General features: G+C 40.3%; 1 protein-coding gene across 5 annotated transcripts in view; it reads left to right on the forward strand.

The window, feature by feature from the left end:
• The window catches only part of LOC124644581 (alpha-1,6-mannosyl-glycoprotein 2-beta-N-acetylglucosaminyltransferase-like), a 78,195-nt gene that overhangs the window by 36,441 nt on the left and 18,898 nt on the right, over positions 1-22,856 (forward strand). For 2 of the 5 annotated variants that reach the window (XM_047184047.1, XM_047184049.1), the window contains exons 2-5: positions 14,143-14,374; positions 15,958-16,020; positions 21,189-21,287; positions 21,862-22,001. In XM_047184047.1, the coding sequence (XP_047040003.1) occupies positions 14,260-14,374; positions 15,958-16,020; positions 21,189-21,287; positions 21,862-22,001 (417 nt within the window). In that variant the 5' untranslated portion in view covers positions 14,143-14,259. The remainder of the gene's footprint in view (positions 1-14,142; positions 14,375-15,957; positions 16,021-21,188; positions 21,288-21,861; positions 22,002-22,856) is intronic. The other 3 variants (XM_047184050.1, XM_047184051.1, XM_047184048.1) reach the window with 2 other exon arrangements.

Consider the following 22,856-nt stretch of genomic DNA (forward strand, 5'->3'; position numbering starts at 1 on the left):
TGGTTGCTGTTTTTGCATATGACTCCGAGAAGATTCTTCACTGTTTAGGGTTCCGTTCCTAAAGAGATAAAACGCGACCTAATTTTTCACCGTCCGTCAATTTGTAAGGGACCGCAAAGTAGTTGGGAAAACCTACCCTAAATGATGACATTTTGCTGACAATACCGCTACCGTTGTATTTTAAGCTATTGCATAGCTTCTATCGCAGGCCTTGAGCGCAGGGACCAAATCCAGAAATTCCGTAACGAAAAAACCTCACGCTCCCCACTCCGACGGGCACGGAGGTGTGGCTTGAAGGCCGTGCATCGTCTAACGTCGTGTCAGTTCAGCAGTCTTCGACACGGCGCTGTGTGTCGTGCGATTAGACGTATTGTACGACTTTACGGAACTCGCCCGAATCGAGACGAGCTGCTCCGAAATCGGACGAATACAATACAGAATGCTATGCAATAGCTTTACCGCGGCAGTCCCCGAGTGCCACACGTATTTTTATTTTAAGTTGTCAGCGCAGTAATTGGCGTTCTAAATGACCTTGGATCGCACTGCAGTGGCAAAGGGCAGGGGTCAGTTTGCTTTTGGCTACCAGCCAGTTACATTAAGCATAACCTGAAGTAAACAATGTAGGTGTGACGTCATACCTTCTAGTAGTTTAAAGGTTAGAACACCTTTATTTCTAAGTATTTCTTAGACACCAAGGACTGATTTAAAGGTGATTTAAACGTGGACTGCAAAGGCTGAAATCACCAACGAGCACTAAGCAGGCGTGATTAATATTTTCTGTGTGATAGGAGGCTTGTGCAGTGGGACGATGAAAAGTCGATGATTTATTTTTTTTTTTTTTTTTATTTTATTTATCAAACAGCTAATTTTATCTTTACAGGTACTTAACCTAATACGATAAACTAGTTACATTATATTCGAAAACTAAACACAATATCACAAATTCAAATAACACTACCAAAGTTTGAACTTACATACTACTTATAATATAGGTGGCTCTTGTGAACTCATTCAGCGAACAAGTAAACAAATCGACCGTACTCGCCACTGTGTTGAGCGTGCGCAAGGCGCGCGTCAGTGGCGCTCGCTGCAGCAGGTTGGTGCGCGCGCTCGGCACCGCCAGCAGCTGCGGCCGCCGCCGCCTACTCACATACCCATCCGGCACGCACATGCGTAGCTCCATAAGAATTGTGGAGTTAAATAATTTACCCCGCAATACTTTAAATAAATAAACAGCCAGTGCCACTTCCCGCCTAGTCTCCAGTTTGAAGTATCCCACCATACCCAACACAAATAATGTTGGGTATAGTAGAGGATAGCCGGGGTATACCTTGTATATTTTTAAATACAAAAATCGAGTGAATTTATTTTGTATCCTCTCAACCATGAATTTGTATTTGGCTTCACTTGGTCCCCATATCACTGCACAGTACTCGAGGTGAGATCTAACCAAGGCGTCATACAAAGCCTTGAGAGCCCCCATATTATTAAAGTCATTAGCTTGTCTCAAGATAAATCCCAAATTTCTAAATGCTTTCTTACTGACTTTAATAATATGACTTCTGAATTTTAAATCGGCCGCAAAATAGACACCAAGGTCTCTAACCTCCGTCACTCTCTCCAAAGTTTCACCCTCTAACTTATAACAGTGGTGGTGTGGACTGCGCGCACGAGTGAAAGACATTACTGAACATTTGGAGACATTGAAATAAAGTCTGTTGTCATGGCTCCATTTAACAACTTTGTCTAAATCTTCCTGGAGAACATTATGGTCAGTAGTGTCTTTCATCACACGGAATAATTTTAGATCATCGGCAAAAAGCAAACAAGATGATTCTTGGACTACTGCTGGTAAATCGTCAATCATTAATATGAAAAGAAAGGGACCCAAGTTGCTGCCCTGACTAACGCCTGATCGCGTATAATATGGCTCAGAAAGGCATCCTCCACAGTCGACAAACTGACGCCTGTCCCGCAAGTAACTGGCAAAGAACCTCAACGTATGTGGCGTGCAACCCTTGCCAGCTAACTTCGAGAGCAAGACATCATTATCGACTGTGTCGAACGCCTTCCTGAAGTCAAGATACGCGACGTCTACTTGCAACCCAGCATCCACCGCTGGTACTAATGTTGACATAAGATGAAGCAAGTTTCCTGTGGTTCCACGTCCCGGACAAAAGCCATGCTGAGCGCTAGACAAGTGAGCCTTAACCTGGTCATAGAGGGAACTACGCACAGCTGCTTCAAATACTTTGGCAGGAGAAGACAGGACAGCAACAGGTCTATAATCGCTCGCCTCTGTTCCGCCACTTCCTTTTGGGACTGGCACGACGCGCGTAAGTTTCCACCTCTCTGGAAAGGTCGAAGACGAGATACAAATATTAAAAATGTGTAACAGTGGTTCACAGAATACGTCGCGACAGTCCCTCAGAATGAATGGTGGTATGCCGTCCGGTCCCACGGAGCGCTTAGATGGTAAGCGGGCGAGCGAGCGGTACACCGCTGCTTTGTCTAAACGGTCGAGTTGCGCTCGTGCTGCACACCGTGAGGCCGTGGCACTGGCTGCATTTACGTCTAACGTGGCAGGCTTGGGGCTATATACTGAGTGAAAAAATTGTGCAAACTCTTCGGCGCATTCTTTGTCAGTGAGAACTAACCCGTCTTTAACTAACTTATATTTATTAGAAGTCCCTTTTTTGGATCTCACATAATTCCAAAAAGCCTTTGGGTCTTTGGCTAAATGGTTCTGCACTCGGTCACGATAACGATCATGAGCCAACTTTGTTTCAGTCTTTACTCTCGCTCGGCACAAAGAAAACGCCTCGTAATCGGTAACTGATTTACTTGCCTTATACTTCTTATGCAGATTGTATTTTAATTGAATACTACTAATAATATCGGATGTATACCATACTGGATACGTGTACCTATTGTTATTTTTTAACTGTTTCTTTTTGAGAGGTACGCACGAATCAAATACGTCTTCTACATTCTTATAGAAAAAATTTAATGCTAAATCAATATCATTTAAAGCGTATAAGTCACTCCAGTCTATATCATTTAATAAACTATACATTTGAAAAAAATCTGCTTTATTAAAGTTCCACTGCTTAAAATATATATTATGATTTTGTATTTGATGCGTGTCGCCTGAGCGCAAGGGAGTCGCGGCAGGCGCGAGCGGCGCGAGATGCGCGGGGAGCGCGGCCGCGGCCGCGCCGATAGATACGTCGAGCGGCGGGTGATACGCATCCACGGGCTGCAAGCCCTCGTCCGCCGCGCGCACTGACACCCCCCCGCGCCCGCTCAACACTAGGTCCAACTGCCTACCGTTACAATTAGGTACTGAGTTACACTGAATGACCTCACAAAAAGCCACGAAATATTCAAAATAATTAAGAACATTATTATTACATGAGAATAAGTTGAAATCGCCTAATATTATTACATTACCTCTATACTTTATACAAACTTTTTCCAATAGACTAAACATTAACAAATATTCATTTTCTTCAGTCTTTGGCGGTATATATACAACACAACAAGTAAATAAAAATCTATTTTGTAAATGAACAGTAGCACAAATCAATTCAAATTGGTGTTTGTTTACATCTACATCGCGCGGCATAGGTACTTGCCTCAACTCGAACCGCGGTGTGGCCACTAAAAGGACGCCGCCTTGTTTGCGCCCGTCCGCTCGATCACATCTAAGTATAGGGTACCCGGGTAGAGATATTTCCGCATTGTGCATGGATTCACTGCATCCAGTTTCCGTGATGGCAAATATATCCGAACCCGATGACTCAAGTAGGGACAAAAAATTTAATGTTTTTGTTCTCAGTCCTCTTACATTTTGGTATAATATATTAAAATATTTACAGGTTTTGTGGCTTGTGTGATGTTGTTTGGGCTGTGCCACGAAACCAAATCCATTCACTATACTCAATATCTAAAGGCCATACTTCCGGATTACATATCTTATCATAGTTTCTTTCAGTTACTCCCACTTTAAAAGAAGCATAATTCCTTTCTACTTTAGACTTTACTTTTTGGACTACAATGTCCGCATCATTTCCCAATATATTCTTGACAAACTCTTTTAAACTCTCTTCAGTAGTGCTTTTTTCTAGTCTCCACACGTGGAGAAACCTCTTGCGTTCCACAGCTTTTAAAGTTCCAATAAGTGTATTACCACCTCGGTTTATTGGGGTGATTCTTTTCTTGGCTCTCACTTCAGTCCACTCAGATAGGTCTGTACTATCGCGCGTGCTCGCTGTATTAGTGGCCACACTGGCCACGGCCGCATAGCTAGCGCTCGGTTGCGACGGCGGCGGCTCGCGAGCAGGCGGGGCGGGGGAGGGCGCGCGCGCGTCCGCGGCCGGTGCGGGCGCCGGGTTTGACTGCTTGAAAACCGATGTGCTGACGCTCGGAGACATCTTAGATGATACCTTGCCCGAGGGTTGTTGATGAATGGGATTGGCGATTGCTTTTTCCTTTACTTGACCCTGATTTACTGTTTTTAACATTTTAATTTCTTCTTCTAGACTAATGCACTTCTTATTTGCAACGATTAATTCCTGGTTTAATCTACTATTTTCTAATGCTAAGTTGGTTACACTCGTCTGAATTTCTTGTAACAAATTTGCTTCCAATATTTTGAATTTATTAGAAATAACTCCTTTAACCATTTCCATTATACTTTCCATTCTACTATCAATATTATCAGATAATTTTGAAGATGAATTGTCCTTTATTAACTGTATGCCAATTTCCTCACGGTTAGCTTTCTTTACATTCTTTACATTCGTAATTCCGGTACCAGTAAACATTCCTCTCACTGGAGTATCATCAGTTACCCGCAAGCGATGGGTAACATTCGCGCAGGAACCGCACTTGAAACCCTTCTCCAATTGTTTCTCCATCGTGTTTAAACAAGCACGGTGGTATCCAGTTTTACAAGCAATGCATTCAATTAGATCACCATCCGAAATTGCGTTATTGCAGGAATCGCAAAACATTTTGTTTCCCTGGCGTACTGTGCGACAAGGACGGAGCGAGACACTTATGGGAGAGAGAAAGGGTACGTCGCGACCGCTGGCTCGTGCCGCGCGCGAATTGTTATTGTTTGTTAACACACTTAACTTATTACTTCCAAATTATGTCAAATACACTTATTAGCACTGAACTACACGTTCCACATATGGTACAAAGTTAACTTTACACTTTAGAAGCATTATTAGTACATAATAATCCATATTTCCCATTTTTAACAAATTTTTAACGCGGAGCTCGGTAGATAAGGTCACGCCTCGACGCGCGCACGCGTACAAAGATGATGATAACTCGCACTTGGCCGTTTTTTTGTTGCTACCGTCAAAAATGACATGGAGTTTCATTGTTGTTGAGTAGAACCCTTATTTATTTTCATAAACCGCCTTACTTTCTTCTATGTAGGTTCATGAGTTTCACCTGGTAACATTCGGCAAGGTTAGCCAAGTCTTGGTAATAGGATCGCATCATCTGCCGAGCCTTTTCCCAATCATATTGGAGTCGGCTTCCAGTCTAACCGGATTCAGCTCAGTACCAGTGCTTTACAAGGAGCGACTGCCTATCTGACCTCCTCAACCCAGTTGCCCGGGCAACCCGATACCCCTTGGTTAGACTGGTGTCAGACTTACTGGCTTCAGTTCTGACTACCCGTAACGACTGCCAAGGATGTTCAATGACAGCCGGGACCTACAGTTTAACGTGCCATCCGAAACACAGCCAATGGTGTCTAAGATGTTAACAGGATACCTTTTTACCTAAAAACCTGTTTTTCAATTTATAAAACTACTAATAGCACTGTGACACTGTAGCTTTCCGTAATTACTTCAAGCAGTAGCAAAGGTCGAACTATAGTGACGAATAAAAACTGGCCTTGTACACAATTACTTATGAAGGGCGATGTTTAAGTTTTTAAAGAAGGTTGGTTAGTAATTAAGTAAATACACGCTTAGATTGAACTACTTAATTAATAAATAAGCCCTCGTGGCAAGTGATAGCCACAGGGGTCGATCGATTCAGTTTAAGCTGCGTTTGGCAGAGTCGATTTTCCGATGTTTGACCATCTATGTTATGACAAAATTAATCCGTGACAGCCAGTCAGTTTCAGTTCATCACCTGTCTGTCCTTTTCCCAACTATGTTGGTGTCGGCTTCCACTCTAACCGGCTGCAGCTGAGTACCAGTGTGCCACAAGAAGCGACTGCCTATCTGACCTACAAACCCCATTTACCCGGGCAACCTGATAGATGAAGATGAAGATTGGTTGTCACACTTTCTGGCTTCAGATTACCTGTAACGACTTCCAAAGATTTTTTAATGACAACCAGGATTCACCAATTTATGGTGACTTCCGAAACACGCTTTTTCATGTAAAACACTGGTACCAGCTGCATCGGGTTAGTCTTGAAGCCCAACTTTAGATATTTGTCACATTCGTGCTACATAACAGCAAATATTGCAAACTTGACTTGAATACATAATTCAGTGGGCTCCCATAATTGTATGTTTATTGAAATATGATTTTTAGATAGAGCAGTCGCTCCTTGTAAAGCACTGGTACTCAGCTACATCCGTTTAGACTGGAAGCCGACCCCAACATAGTTGGGAAAAAGGCTCGGAGGATGATGATGATTTTTAGATATTGGTACAGAACCCATCGCGTGCGAATCCGAAATCACTTGATCGGTTTTTTGACAGTAGGTATCGTCGCTCGGACCGTTTTTGATAATAAAAATTCTGCAAGTATAAAGTGCGACATTTTCCCTCGAAAACTGACAGCTGTCAACTGCATTTAAATCATTCGGTTGGTACTCCCTTACTGAATTAGACTACTTGTTGACCATAATATTGACGAAAACTAGGCATACAGAATTACTTGAGTAAAAAAAACAGACTTATAGTTATTGGCACGGATAATGAGCTCTCGGCGGAAGAGTGGGGATCGCTTTGCGCACTGTACACTTAAGGCAATAAACTAATAAATCACTTCTGCGCAGGTGAAGGTCAGGGCTCAATGTCCTTGCCGATGATTATACAAACTCAACCTCTTTTTAACCCCCGACGCAAAAACGACGGGGTGTTATAAGTTTGACGTGTCTGTGTGTGTGTGTGTGTGTGTATGTGGCATCGTAGCTCCCAAACGGATGATCCGATTGTAATGCGGTTTTTTTTGTTTGAAAGGAATGTCATTCGGGAGTGTTCTTAGCTATGTTTGGTGGAAATCGGTTCAGGTCTTCAAGGTCATCAGCTCGTTTGTTAGGTGTGATAGGAATGTTACACGCTCAGTTTACTTGCAAGCATATGTGGGATCTGAAATTTGAAATACTAATGTCTTCTGGAACCACTGAGCTGGTCTGCTGTTAGGACACGAAGATAGGAGACGTAACCCTGAACTGCCTTTTAGTAAACCCATCGAGTTTGGGCTCATTGAATTTGTCTTGACGAGTTCTCTTCATGTTTCTGATTGACGAGAACCTGATGCTGGAAATGGGATGTGGCGGATGAAACCCTGAAATGCCGGAATGAAACGGATTAACCGATTTATATTTTTGCTGAAAATCTAGAATGACCAAAGGTTAATCTTTGTTGTTTCGCAATCTGTGCAATTCTCCCAGAGCTGGTTTGTCATGAGGATTGTTAAACAGTTTCTTTTGGCCGAGATCGCATATAGCGACCCCATCTTAAAATAACAGAAATTAAATGAAAGAAGGAAAAATTAAGGAGCTCCTTCAAAAAGCATGAAATAAAATTAAATTATAAATTTAAAAAAACCCCCGACCCAAAAAAAAGCACGCAATTATTATGACAAAAGGTTAAAAACGCTAAACCCTATAAAAAGCAAAAAATAACTTTTAACACTACGTAAGTACCAACTAAAGCATGTCAGACTAAACTAAATTTTGACGTGTCGGGGGACCGCTTTTTACCTTTAAAAATACTTACATAAATCAAATGATACCTACCTAATTACAACATTCGTATAAAAAAAAACACGTATCTAAACAAAATTGTATAAAAAGTTATAAGAAGTATATGTAATGTAGTAGTATATAATTACTTCTAACGTTAGGCTAATAAATTAGAGCGGTCCCCCGACACGACAAAATTTAGTTTAGTCTGACATGCTTTAGTTGGTACTTACGTAGTGTTAAAAGTTATTTTTTGCTTTTTATAGGGTTTAGCGTTTTTAACCTTTTGTCATAATAATTGCGTGCTTTTTTTTGGGTCGGGGGTTTTTTTGTTGGCATATAGAAGTATGTAATTAAAAAGTTAACACATTCACCGCGCCCTATTTGCTTCATAAAAACGATAAGCTGGGAGTGGTTGGCTACTAATTAAAATTTATACTTTATTCAACATTTTATTCTTGGAAATTGGAAATTAAAAACGTGTTAACATTAGGGTGCGTCCACATCTGGCGAATGCGCCGCGAATGCGCAGCACGCGAGCCGATCGCGAGCTGTCCGCGAGCTGCGCGCGTGCAGTCACTGCAATAGTTCGGTGCGCCTCTTTAGCGCAACTCACGCAAGGCTCGTATAGAGCGCGCGAGCGGCGCGCGATCTGCGCGCAATCAGTTCTCGCCCTTACAGTTCCGTATATTGGCTCAGTACTATCGAAGATGGCCGACGTCGTGCGCCGCCTGCGCGCCGCTCGCGTGCGGCGCTTAGGTCGCGCGCGAGCTGCGCGCGTGCGGCGCAGAAGCGGCGCACGAACAAAAATGCACGCGCGCAGCTCGCGGACAGCTCGCGATCGGCTCGCGTGCTGCGCATTCGCGGCGCATTCGCCAGATGTGGACGCACCCTTACGTCCGCACACTCGAAACTTTTAGTCGGCCGATAGTTGGTTTGGACTCATAAATCATTATGGAGATGAATAGCAGTACGCACATTACAAATAGCAGGTATTTAGCTGGTATAGACCGACTGTGTTTCTGTTTCGGATGGCACGTTAAGCTGTAGGTCCCGGCTGTCATTGAACATCCTTGGCAGGCGTTACGGGTAGTCAGAAGCCAGTAAGTCTGACACCAGTCTAACTAAGGGGTATTGGGTTGCCCGGGTAACTAGGTTGAGGAGGTCAGGCAGGGCAGTCGCTTCTTGTAAAGCACTGTTACTCAGCTACATCCGGTTAGACTGGAAGCGGACCAAAACAAAGTTGGGAAAAAGGCTCGGAGGATGATGAAACCGACTAAAAACTATGATTGGAATCAAGATTGTCTTTAAAGAAAAATGTTTGCCAACCACCGGGTCAACTGTCGGCCCACTGTTCAGTCGCCAATGTCCAGGTAGTCTAAATAATAAATGTTAGTCTCCCGAGAGTTGTAATTCGCGGACATTTACATCCTGCCTTATGTCCAAGTTCACCGACAACATAAACGTCAGTTTTCTAAAGTACAACTGTTTAGTATGAATTTTCACGTTCAATTTTCAAAGTAAACAGTTACTTTTAACTTTTAAAACTGGCGTTTATCGGTGAACTAGTGGTTTATTCGGGTTCGTGGGAACCTCTGCACGAACCCGAATAAAAAGTAGCCTATAGCTATCATCGATAAATGGGCTATCCACCAGGACCAGTAGTTCCTGAGATTAGCGCGTTCAAGCAAACAAACAAGCTCATTAGCTTTATAATATTAGTATAGATTTGGGATTTATATGACATTACTAGCTGTTGCCCGCAACTTCGTCTGCGTGGGCAATATAGAATAGTCAAAATACTACTTATCCCGTAGGTGCATTCTTTCACGTGACAGTATAATTAGGATTAGCACTTAGCAGTCGCATAGATTCATTGATCAAGGTTGTGTTGTGGATGTGACCATTTATCTAAACAAAAGAAGTAAAGTTTGTGACGTTGTGAATATCTCTGGATCTAGTCAGCCAATTTGGAAAATTATTACGTATGGTGCGTAAGTAATTTTCACAGGAAACAGTTATAATCTATGTCTATATGCTTTGATCTCAGTGGCATGCACTTAGAGAGGCCTATGTCCAGCAGTGGACTGCGATAGGCTGATGATGATGATGATATGCTTTGAGTCTGACAAAGCTGTCATTTGTACATTTTCTGCAGCTGCTGCGACTAATCAGAAGCCAGAAAGTCTGTCAGTCTTACCATGGATATCGGCTTGTGTAGTTGACTGGATTGAAGATAGGTAGATAGGTAGTCGCTCCAAGCAAAATATTGGTACTCAAACAGATTCGGTGACTGGAAGCCAACACCAACATAGTTGGGGAATAGCCGGATGGATGATAAAATGAGTCATCATCATCAGCAGGCGCATAGGGTAGGATAGTTTCACTACTGGGGAGAAACACTTGTATGACGGGGATTTTCTGTGCACTTACTCACTATGGTAAGGCTGACCCCACATTAGGCGTGCGCGATCCTCGGGCGTGTGAGTAGCGCGGGCGTCGCGAGCACGCTGCATGAACGTCGCGTTTTGCTGCCCTGCGGCATGTGTGAAGAGTGCAAGCGACGCGGCGCTCGAGTTGCGTTCTTACCCCTTCGCCTGCTATCCCCGCCACCCGCTAAACGCCTTAGCAGTTAAACGTCAAGGAGAGCGGCGCGTGCGCGCCGCGACCTCGCTGTAGGTAAATGCCGCAGGGCAGCAAAACGCGACGTTCATGAAGCGTGCTCGCGACGCCCGCGCTACTCACACGCCCGAGGATCGCGCACGCCTAATGTGGGGGAGGCCTAAGCCGGGACTCCACCGAAATGTTTGCATTAGTTCACGAATAGGCAAAATGTACGTATCTGTGAGAGTCCACTTCATGTGTTCGTACTTGAAACCTGCAGTTTTGCCAAGATTTTCAAAATGTACGCTCTCAATTTGTCATTTCTTGGTGGAGCCAGCAAATCAAAAGAAACAAAAGTGTTGTATACTGGGAGTCACTACCGCACACCAGGAAAATTTCGCTCTTGCGTTTATATACCATATTTTGTGTCACACGTAAACAGGACGACAGTAAGTAAAAAAAGTCCACCGAAAAACTTTCAAAGATCTGATGAACGAATAAATCAGACCTGACTTGGTCAACTGGGGCCAATCAGAGCTCTATGAAGCGATCATATGCTTTGGCTCCTACTGTTATTGTGGTTTCTGAAAATTTATTCACCTCATTCAACGATGAATGTAATTCTGATGGTACTATTAAGAACACTTGCTTAGCGCAGAAGCTGACGTTGGCAGGTCGACTCTTTTGACTTCTCGAATAGGATACCATTGGTTTTTGTGCAATGCACACCTGCAACGCATGCTGGATTAGGATAGGATACAGGTGGATAGGATTTGCAACAGAAAACAATTCTGTCTTTGTGATTGAATGACATCAAACGTAGTTTTATATAAAAGGTGTTTTTTTAGACTTGGCTCGGGTCTTACTGAGACTGTTCGTAATCGTGACCAGTGCATTTGCGATCAGAAGTTGAAAGTAAGCATGTGTCTGGTATGCGACGCGCAATTTGTACGTTTTCAGACGCATAAAGCATTTTACGTGTGTATGGTATTAAATCGAGAAAGCTCCCATTTCTTATCTGCACTTTGTATCTGGGCTTGTTCTTAAAGCTACAGAATCCTACATTACCTACCTACCTCACGCTTAGCAGCACTTGCGAGAGACAGATCCTCCTTTCTTCTAGGATTAAGTTTACATACTTTGCATCAAAAAAAATAATGAAGGTCTACTTAATACTATTCACTCAAAGTAATTTGTTTTAAGGCCACCACATTAGTGGAAGAGAAGCTAAACTATGTTTATGAAAACATCCTGATATAAACTCCATCTGTAACTTTAAATGATAATTAATTGTTATACTAAAGTCATCATTTTTGACATAATATTCAAAAAATAATTTAGATGGCACCGTTTTATATTTGGCTGAGAACTATTATTTTCCTTTCATCAAGGTGATAATTATAATTGGATTTTGATGTGGCACGGCAAACTGACAAACACTATTGAAATGTCTATCGAAAAATTACACTACGTGTTAAAATATGGTGAATTACGGAAAATACACAACTCCATCTGTTGAAATAATAATCCTCTATAAAGAATGTATGGTAATTTATTGTCATTTACCACCTCGCTCCTTTGACAAATTTTATGTATTTTATTTAACACAGATTACCACAGATGGAGCTACTTTAACCTTGGCTAAACACAATTTTAATTTTTTTTTTCTTCCGAAGTTACTTATGAAGGTGTGATTTTCTGTGTAAAGGTTAATAATAGGCCGATCAACTAATATAAGTACAACATTCAAATGTACAGTTTTGACAAACAGATTGCGTGTCGTAATAATTTACATCTTGAATTCACAAAATTAATCATATCTTTTGATAGAGTGAATCGATTTCGATGAAACAAAAACTAAGTAATACCCCAAGTTACGTAGAATTTTTTTATATAAGCATTGTCTGCATTGAATTCGTAGGTTTTACGTGAATCCCGAACGAACAAACAGATAAACAGATAAACAGACAAACAGACAAACAGACAAACAGACAAAAATGACAAAAATGATGGAAATGGGTTCTGTTAGTTATCCTTTAACATGCAGGCTATTTTTTTTGCCAATTTCTTCAATGTACAAAAATTACTTTTCTACAGATTTATTATATGTATAGATTCTAACTACCTGTTTCCTGCGACTGCACTCTCGTCCTGATAGAACGTCTTTCCGCGCGGGTAAATAGTAGCCTACGTGCTTTCTTAGCTTTTATACAATTTGCCTATCAAGGTTCAGTAGTTTTGATGTGAATGCGTAGCGGATAGACAGAGTTACATGCGCGTTTACAATTGTATTAGAAAGGAAATAAGGATTAGAAAGTAAATAATAAAGATATGGGGGTTTCCCAAATCTAAGTGGAATTTCTTATCACTTTTGTCTTAACAAAATGAAGATAAAAGAGATAATAGGTACCTCAGATAGCAATCTCTCGCGATATAGCAGTGATAGTCGTTTTCTCGCGGTTCCCTCGCCTCCCGTGTGAACTACAGCCCGTACGGGGATAAAATAAGCCCACATTACTCGCGGATAATGTAGCTTTCTAATGGTGAAAGATTCTAATCAGTCTAGTAATTTGAGAGTACAGTTTTTTATTTACAAAGAACTGTTTTGATTAGATGGATATTCTTACTCTATTGGTACTTTATTCCCGTGCATCGGAGAGCACGTAAATGTCGGTCCTCCGCCTGATCTCTCTCCGGTGGTGTCGGATTGTCGTCCCATCGGGTTATGAGAGTGAAGGAATAGTGAGTGCACCTGTGAGCCCAAATGTTTGTGCACTATAATATATCCTGCGCAGTTAGTTAATCTCCTTATGTGAGAACAGCCACCATGGTCGATAATTGGCTAGGAGGACATCATTATTATTTAGTACACGTGAAACTAATCGTATCGTAGTCATGGAGTGTGTATTAAATGTAAACGCACCTTCATGGATGAAGCGGAACACTTGAGATAGAGTTATCATATGCCCTTGCACACTTATTGAAACTGTTAGAAGTGCCTTTGGCAATGATTTTATAGTTTCACATATTATATTATTTACAGTTTTCAAGGTCACAGACCTTCGAGTTTGATCTTTATCTACTCAAACTCAAAAACGTTAATTCAAATTAGACTGATAAATCAGCACTTTTCGAACGTCAAAAACAAAAGACAGCCCTCAAAACGCCCGCCCTCCACCACTTCCTATGTGTTGTTGCTGGGAAGAAGAAGTGGCGCAACAAACTCCCCAGCAACACATGTCTGTCTGTTAGGATGGAAGAACCACTTTTGATCTCTCTCTGCGCGGCTGTGAGTATGTTTGTGCACTGAAAGTCGGGGGCTAAATTGGCCACAGCACCAAAGGTCTTAGCACTAAAGAACTTTCCAAATTTTTAACCAACTTCTATAGGTTCTTCGGTTGAAGTATGTATTTTTGTGTGCAATTATCTCACGTTTGGCTGAACGATTCTGATACGGTTTTCAGCATAGTACCTATTTGTCAGACTTAGGAAATGGTTTTAGATATATAATATTAAGTGGTCATATTTTTTGTATAACTTTTTTTTTTATTTACATTAACCTCCAATTTATCTTTATTCCATAGAAAAAACAAGCGCCGCGCAAAATGCCGTGAAACGCAAACATGGGACAGCGCCATCTATCGGGCGGCGGGCGAACCACGTAAGATGCACTTAGCGCCACCTGTCGAGCGTTGAACGAGATGCCACGCTTAAAATATGCGTCGGTCGCACGAGTCGTTGTCATACTGGGCTTGTTCTGTCTGTGGCTGCAAATCATGCTGTCGGCTTCTACCGGGGGCATGTATAGGGATGGAGGTACGTAACCTTTTTGTGTATTTTTTGACATTTATATGGTTTATATTCTTGTAGAGAAGGAGCCAGTTAAGCAGCTTACCGGATTAGCGAAAAAGTATTTGCCTTATGTACAGTTCCTAAGGAATTCGTGGTACTAATTAGGACAAAGTTCCCGTGCATCGGAGAGCACGTTAATATCGGTCCGGCGCCTGATTTCTCTTCGGTGGTGTCGGATTACCGTCCCATCGGGTTATGAGAGTGAGGAATAGTGAGTGCACCTGTGTCCAAGCAAATGCTCGTGCACTATAATATGTCCTGCGCAGCTGGCTGATCTCCCTAAGTAAGAATAGCCGCCGTGGCCAAAATCGGCCGTGGGCGCCATTATAGTACAAAGTTAGTATTAGTAACACTAAACTTAGCGAGTTATGCTAAAAGCAAAACAGAACTTTCTTTCTTGCTACTTATTATTACTTTTTTGCCCGGGTAACTGGGTTGAGAAGGCCAGACAGGTAGTCGCTCCTTGTGGCACACTGGTGCTCAGCTGCATCCGGTTAGACTGGAAGCCGACCTCAACATAGTTGGGAAAAGGCTCGGGAGATGATGATACTATGTAGACAATAATAACATACATATAAAATGAGCCATATTTCCAAGATTCATTTAGGAATTTACACAAAATTGGCTGTAAGGTTTTTATTTGTTATTTTTATAATTTTCTTTGTTGAAATTTCAGACAATGATTATGGTATTCCATTGCAAGGGATGTTGCTCACAAATAAACATGACTACAAAGTAGAAGGTTTTTATTTAATTTTTTTGAAGTTTGTAAACTTTTTGTTAATTTTCTTGGGCAATTTTAAGATCAGACTTCAATTCTATTTACTTTCTTAAGTTTTTTTTTCGTTAAGTATTTTTTTTAACTACCTATTTGTTCATGTTCATGGGTATATTTTTGATCAGACTGCCATTCTAGAATTTTATTTGTTATTTTTTTATCATATTCATTGGGATTTCTAATTAACACAAAATAAGCAGATTACTTATCTTCTCTTTTATAAAATTGCAACTGTAATTTTCTATTATTTAATTTCTTCTATGGCTACGGTCATTAGGAGCTACCAAATGAATATGGGGCAATCTGTACAAAGTAGACACCCAGGCTTATAAAAAAAAAACTGTCCCAGGTGCAGACGATATGAGCCTACCTCAATCTGTAAACTTCAATAGATTTTCAACCTTATCACAATTGTTGAAGGTTGATGTTCGCAAGCGCAGCGTAGGACGTCCACCGACAAGGTGGACAGACGAACTCATAAAGGACGCCGGAAGACGCTGGATGCAGGTCGCCTCCAACAGGTATCTGTGGAGATCTAAGGGGGAGGCCTATGTTCAGCAGTGGACGTCCTATGGCTGAGATGATGATGATGATGATGATGTTCGATTGGTAACATTTGACAGATTCGGGTAGGTCGAATTGTTGGCGTCGCGTCGGTGCAATACATAGGTTCCCTATATAAAAGTTTTGTACACTTCTAGAATAATTTAAGGAATCCGCCATATTTTTTTCTTAATTAAATTAATTATTCTTCTTTACAATTTTGCAGATAACAATAATTCTGATACTAACATGACATTGGATTCTGTACTAACGCAATTGCCATACAAAGGTTTATTTTTTAATTTATTTATTGTTTTTTTTCTTATGTTTGTTTGTATGTGTTGTTTCTTTTTTTTACACAACTGTCTCAATGTATAAAACCTTTTTGTAAGAAAATCGAGTTATACACCTATTTATATTTGTCGCTAACTTTGTATAAAAGAAAAGTCAGATAAATTATTATTTGTCTGATGGACAATCTATGTATTTATTTATACACAACCTTACATCTACCCTTACAGGACTTGCCTAATGCGGCAGATGGGTTCTTATTAATTTATTCTAGACTAAACTAAAAACACATACAAAACACATACATAACAAATCAATACAATACAAACACATACATCACAAATCAACACATACAAACTTAACTAGATTCGTAGCTTACCACCCTAGTGCGCGACTACAGTGAAGTCACTCAGCGAGCACGTAAATAAATCAACACATACAAACTTAACTAGATTCGTAGCTTACCACCCTAGTGCGCGACTACAGTGAAGTCATTCAGCGAGCACGTAAATAAATCAACACATACAAACTTAACTAGATTCGTAGCTTACCACCCTAGTGCGCGACTACAGTGAAGTCACTCAGCGAGCACGTAAATAAATCAACACATACAAACTTAACTAGATTCGTAGCTTACCACCCTAGTGCGCGACTACAGTGAAGTCACTCAGCGAGCACGTAAATAAATCAACACATACAAACTTAACTAGATTCGTAGCTTACCACCCTAGTGCGCGACTACAGTGAAGTCATTCAGCGAGCACGTAAATAAATCAACACATACAAACTTAACTAGATTCGTAGCTTACCACCCTAGTGCGCGACTACAGTGAAGTCATTCAGCGAGCACGTAAATAAATCAACACATACAAACTTAACTAGATTCGTAGCTTACCACCCTAGTGCGCGACTACAGTGAAGTCACTCAGCGAGCACGTAAATAAATCCAGCCGGTTGGCTTTTAATGTTTATGTTTCTGTTGGGTATAGACTACAGAGTGCTGATTCCGGGTTTTGTAAATTAACGCTCTGGATACGTAATTATAACAAAGCTGGAATTAAGAGTCTTAACCAAGAGGTATTAGGTTGCCCGGGTAACTGGGTTGAGGAGGTCGGATAGGGCAGTCGCTTCTTGTAAAACATTGGTACTCAGCTGAATCCAGTTAGACTGGAAGCCGACTCCAAAATGGTTGGCAAAAAGGCTCGGATGAAATTAAGAGTCGTCACAAGAAATACATCATTTGAATATTACACCTTCGTTCATTTTGACGGATAACTTGTTATGTCATGAGTGAGCGCGTTTATAATACGACCAAAAGCCGATGACAGCTTTATCAAATAAGCAGTTCTTAAATTAATGCTCCGTAATTAAGTTGTTTGATAATTTCGCATCGAGAGTGTTCACTTGCAAAACTCACAACGCCACTCTGTAGTCTGCTACAATTCTCTTATTTTATATACATAGTTCATTAAAAGTAAAACATATTGTTATATATTAATAACAACTGTATTTTGTTTGTTTCATTGTTTTAAACGTGTTTTTTTCAATATTGTTTCCTACTGTCCTCATTGTGGTTATACTGAAAACCGCTGATATATTTACTTCTGTGTTTTTTTTATATCATTCTTATTGTGAACCTTTTGAACTGAAATTTCTGTACTATAGTTGACCCCAGGATGTCGAAGGGTGACTGTCAGATATTAATATAAATCTTAATATAATATAAATCCTCTTTAATCACTCTATCTATTAAAAAAAAACTGCATGAAAATCGGTTGTGTAGTTTTAAAAAATTAAGCGTATAAAGGGACATAGGGACAGAAAAAGCGACTTTGTTAAACGGTTTTATTTAGCTTACCCCGTTTGTTTTATTTATTCATTCTTGGGTCAAATTTAGTAATTCAAATTTCACCCTCTTCCTGTCAACCGATTAATCTGAAATTTTGTATACACCTTTAATTCCGATGACAATACAATATAGTAATATCAATAACATTGTAAATCCAATATGGCCGCCGGCACAAAATGGCGGATAACGTAGATTTTATCAATCCCATCAATATGGGTATCAAATGAAAGGGCTCAACAAGCAGAATACAATATACTATAAAAAATTGAAATCCAAGATGGCGGCCGCTACAAAATGGCGGATAACTTAGGTTTTATAAATCCCATCAACATGGGTATCAAATGAAAGGACTCAACAAGTAGAATACAATTTACTATAAAAAATGAAATCCAAGATGGCGACCGCTACAAAATGGCGGATAACGTAGGTTTTATCAATCCCATCAATATGGGTATCAAATGAAAGTTCTCAACCAGGAGAATACAATGTACTATATAAAATTAAAATCCAAGATGGCGGCCTCTGCAAAATGGCGGATAACTTAAGTTTTATAAATCCCATCAACATGGGTTTTACTTTACTATGCAAAATTGAAATCTAAGATGGCCGCCGCTACCAAATGGCTGATAACAATTTTTTATCAATCCCACCAATACGGGTATCAAATGAAAGGGCTTCACAAGTAGAAAACTGTCAGTAACTCCAGCGGGGCCCAACAGGGCCAAGGCCTGCCTGGGCTGCGAGATTGTTCGAAAGAGTTACCGCGGCCCTGGTACATAAAAGGCCTACGACGGAACAAAACGGTTTCTAGTCAAGAGTCTGACACTCCCTCACCGCTGCTGACCCACAGCAGGAGAGGTCATGTGATGATTTTTGGGGTTGTTAAAAAAAAAAGTATCTGGAAGGGCTATGTATTGAGGAATTAGATTGTAATAAATTGTCAGGTAAGAGACCGTGTAATAATGATACACTAAATGAATTAGATAGAATGAGGAATATTCGGTACGCATTTTCATTAAATACTAAAAACTAGAAAATAAAAAATCGGTAAAAAAACTTTTAAGTTAAACGGTTTTATCTTATGTGCACTGAAAACTAGAAAATAAAAAAATAGTTACTTACCTGTCAACCTACGTAGGTGGTCCCGGTCATATTAAACTAAAATAAAAACGTGGGGCCCCTGTGAAATCCTACCTATGGCAAAGCATATCTTTATACTTTGGTAGATCATGAGCTCGGCGTTCGCTGGTGAAGCCGCTACGGCTGATTATTGATTGTCAAAATCTCCAGTTACGATTATAGTAAGTCGATGCAATCCACACCTATTATACCTCTAGAAGAAAGTACTACAGCAATAGTTAATGGGCCCCACGTTTTTATTTTAGTTTAATATGACCGGGACCACCTACGTAGGTTGACAGGTAAGTAACTATTTTTTTATTTTCTAGTTTTCAGTGCACATAAGATAAAACCGTTTAACTTAAAAGTTTTTTTACCGATTTTTTATTTTTTTTATACTATGTAGTGATTTATAATTAAATGTTAACAGGTCACTGAAATGTCAGATTTTTTCTTCGACTGTTCTGGTGTCAACTACTTATCCACTGTAATACGTTAGCTTGTAAATATTTTCTGTAAAACCTTTTTATTGGTGATATTTCAGGGTATTTTCTTCGGTAATGCTAATATTACTTTGTGTTATTCACTATCTCAGATGATTTGCTGCGGATTTCAATAACGGATCCGTCCGTAGTTTTGCAACTGGAGATTGAATTTTGCGTGTTTTATATGAAGCTAGTATCAAAATTCAATCTCTTATCACAAAACAGCGGATGGATCGCTTATTGAAATCCGCAGCTAACTAGTATTACGGCGAGTTGCACCATTTAAGGATAGCGATAACCGAACCATTTTTAGTGGTCACCGATTCGACCAAAGTTCAGCAAACACGGCTGGTTATGGTTTGGTTATCGTTATAGTTAAATGGAACAAACCCCCTAAAACCAAATTTTTGATGCAAACTTATGTGTGTGTAACTTTAAGTAACTTACGTCCCCACTCAGAGACATTTAATAGTTACTTAAGCCATTCCTTAGCGAAGGATTTGTATGACATTCCGTCACTAAGGAGTGACTTAAGTAATCATTAAATGTCTCTGAGTGGGGAGGTTAGTCTCTTCTGTTCTTTTTTTCTTCCCATTAAATAAGTTTGAGATTGAGTGTGCTGTTTCGCAGTTTGTGGTAAACAATCGATAGATGGCGCTTTTACCAATTTTGAATTGAGTCAATCCTCGGTGTATTTGCGATTTCGAAAGGCCTGTTGAAATTAAATATTGTATTAAAATAAATTTAAAGCGTAACGGTTTAATTACAAAATTCTGTCTCCAGTATTGGCTGATAAAGGTTACTGACATCCGATGTTAGTACTCAGTATTAGTTATCTGCTATAGGTAAATTAACACTAGAAACCGCTGTATAATAACAGGTCAGTCAGAAGAATTCCAGTACTTCTGTGTTTAACCTAAAATCTAAATAATTGGCGTCTGCCTGGCAGTAAGCCGAGTTTACGTTATTTTCGAGTACTTGACACACTTCACACAAATATTTCACAAGTGTGTGACAGATATTTTAATACAATTATCTTTCTATGGCTTCACTCGCTTCTTGAGAGAATCGGAATAAAATTATCTCACTAAGGTCTCAAGGAGGTCTACAGGAGGGGAAAAATGATGGGACACCTTATACGACACGACGATTTTATCAGAAACATCGTGGAAGGGAAGGTCGAAGGAAAGAGAGGAAGGGGTCGTTCAAGGTACAGCTACATCAAGCAAATTAAAGAAAAGGTGAAGGTTGTGACGTATAAGGAAGTTCAGGAGTTAGCGCTAGATAGGTGTAAATGGAAGGAGCTGCACCGACAAGAGTTGGGCTCTTCAATTAATGATGACGATGAAGGTCACAAACTTTTCTAATTGGAAATTCAATTAATGTAACTAAAGGAAATGGGAATGGAATTATATCTCTAGTAAGCAAATTAACAGGTAGATGTTTTTCTGGGATAGTTTTTTATATGTATTGTTAATATGTGAATAAACAAGTCGGCGGTGCCTAACAGATCGAGTATTAGGAACAGCTATAAATGTGTTTAATCCCTAAAAAGTTACAACTGACAAACAGCACAATCAAATCTCAACCCTATTCAATACATCATCAAATCTATTTTCATATCTCCCAAAACCTGTTCTCATGTTTCAAACTCCTTGAAGACATGTCGGTTGAAAATGCACCTTAAAGTCAATGCAATACGGTTGATTTCAGAAGAGCTGATGAATGGGAACGACACTTCGGAGCAGGTACTCGCTCTGGTGCCTCCGGAGCTACACAAGTACCTCACGGTACATCCCAGGAATTCCACAGGTGAGGAAAAGATAGACTACGCATGATCGGTGACCAATTTTTTGTCGGAGAAAAGTAGAACACACTGATAGCAATAGTAACGTCTTAAAAAAAGTCGGTCAGAAAATCCTAGTCAGATAGTCCACAAAAAGTCGGTCCGATTTATCTGTCCTACGTCTGACGTTGGCAACCTTACTAAACAGTACCGTTTACGCCACGTGGCTTTGCAATTTTGAAGTTAGCCACTAGACATCATGTGCATTTGTTCGTACAGTCAACTTCAAGTCAGTGGTAACAGTTTTATAGGAAAATCGTACTTATTTCTATTGTGTTAAGGTGCATGACAGTTACCACTGATGTGCGGTCTACCGTACAAATATCCAGGGTTTCCTTGAGATGTAATGTATTCCTTCACCTTTAATCGATATTTGTTGTCCAAGATATACTGAGAAAGTACATACAAACTTAGAAAAGTTGCATTGCTACTTTCCTGACGTGGAATCGAACTCACACACTCATGCTTATGAGGTCGGTGCTTCACCCACTAGGCCACAAAGATATGGATTAACTTAATGAAATTGTTCTCTGCTTCCAGTGAACTCCACAGAGCGCATAGCAACTAAGAATATAACAGAAATCAGGCGAGCCATCCAGAGGAACAATGAGGCGCAGATCATTTACAATGAAGATATATTCGGACCAGTGCAGAACGACACCGTCATCATAGCTATACAGGTTAGTTTATCATCATCAAGAGTGTTTAGCTAAGTAATAGCCGCTCGATCGATCATATGGTCAAAATCATAACATTTTATTTCGTTTAGGCCTTTACAAGCACATATTATGAACGTCAAAATTGTAAATCGACAATTCCTTATTCCATTGCTTCCTATGGATAAGAACGGGCAAGAAGCTCCATATGTTTAAGCAACACCTGGCGTCGATCCGTGGGTCATGATGAGATCCTCTGCTTAGGACGTTAAATTCGTGAGTCCCGGTTGTCATTTGATCATCTTTTGTACTTGTTACGGGTAGTCAAAGCAGAAAGTCTACCAGAAACTTACCAAAGGGGTGTCATGTCACCCGACAATACGTTAATCTCTTGAATTTTTTTTAGTAATTGGTTGAAAGACCGGGGTAGTTCCTCATATACGGATGAAATGAGCTTCCATTCCTCCCTGTCACTCGTCAAACTGACACACTCGCTCCCTTCTTATTCATGTCATCTTTCAGGAAATCCATCCATCTTTTCTTCACAAACAAGTATTTGTGGCGAGTCGGACTCGCGCACGTAGGTTTCCGTACCATCCAAACTAAAATTCTATATATATTTATGGATATCGAGCAAAAATGAGCAAAAAATCACGTTTGTTGTATGGGAGCCCCCCGAAATATTTATTTTATTCTAGTTTTCAGTATTTTTGTTATAGCGGCAACAGAAATACATCATCTGTGAAAATTTCAACTCTCTAACTATCACGGTTCATGAGATACAGCCTGGTGACAAACGGATGAACGGATGGACGGATGTACGGAACCCTAAAAAATCGAGTATCAAAATTATAAACTGTCTAGAAAATAAAACACCCA

This window comes from Helicoverpa zea, chromosome 30, assembly GCF_022581195.2.
Source record: "Helicoverpa zea isolate HzStark_Cry1AcR chromosome 30, ilHelZeax1.1, whole genome shotgun sequence".
NCBI lineage: Eukaryota > Metazoa > Arthropoda > Insecta > Lepidoptera > Noctuidae > Helicoverpa > Helicoverpa zea.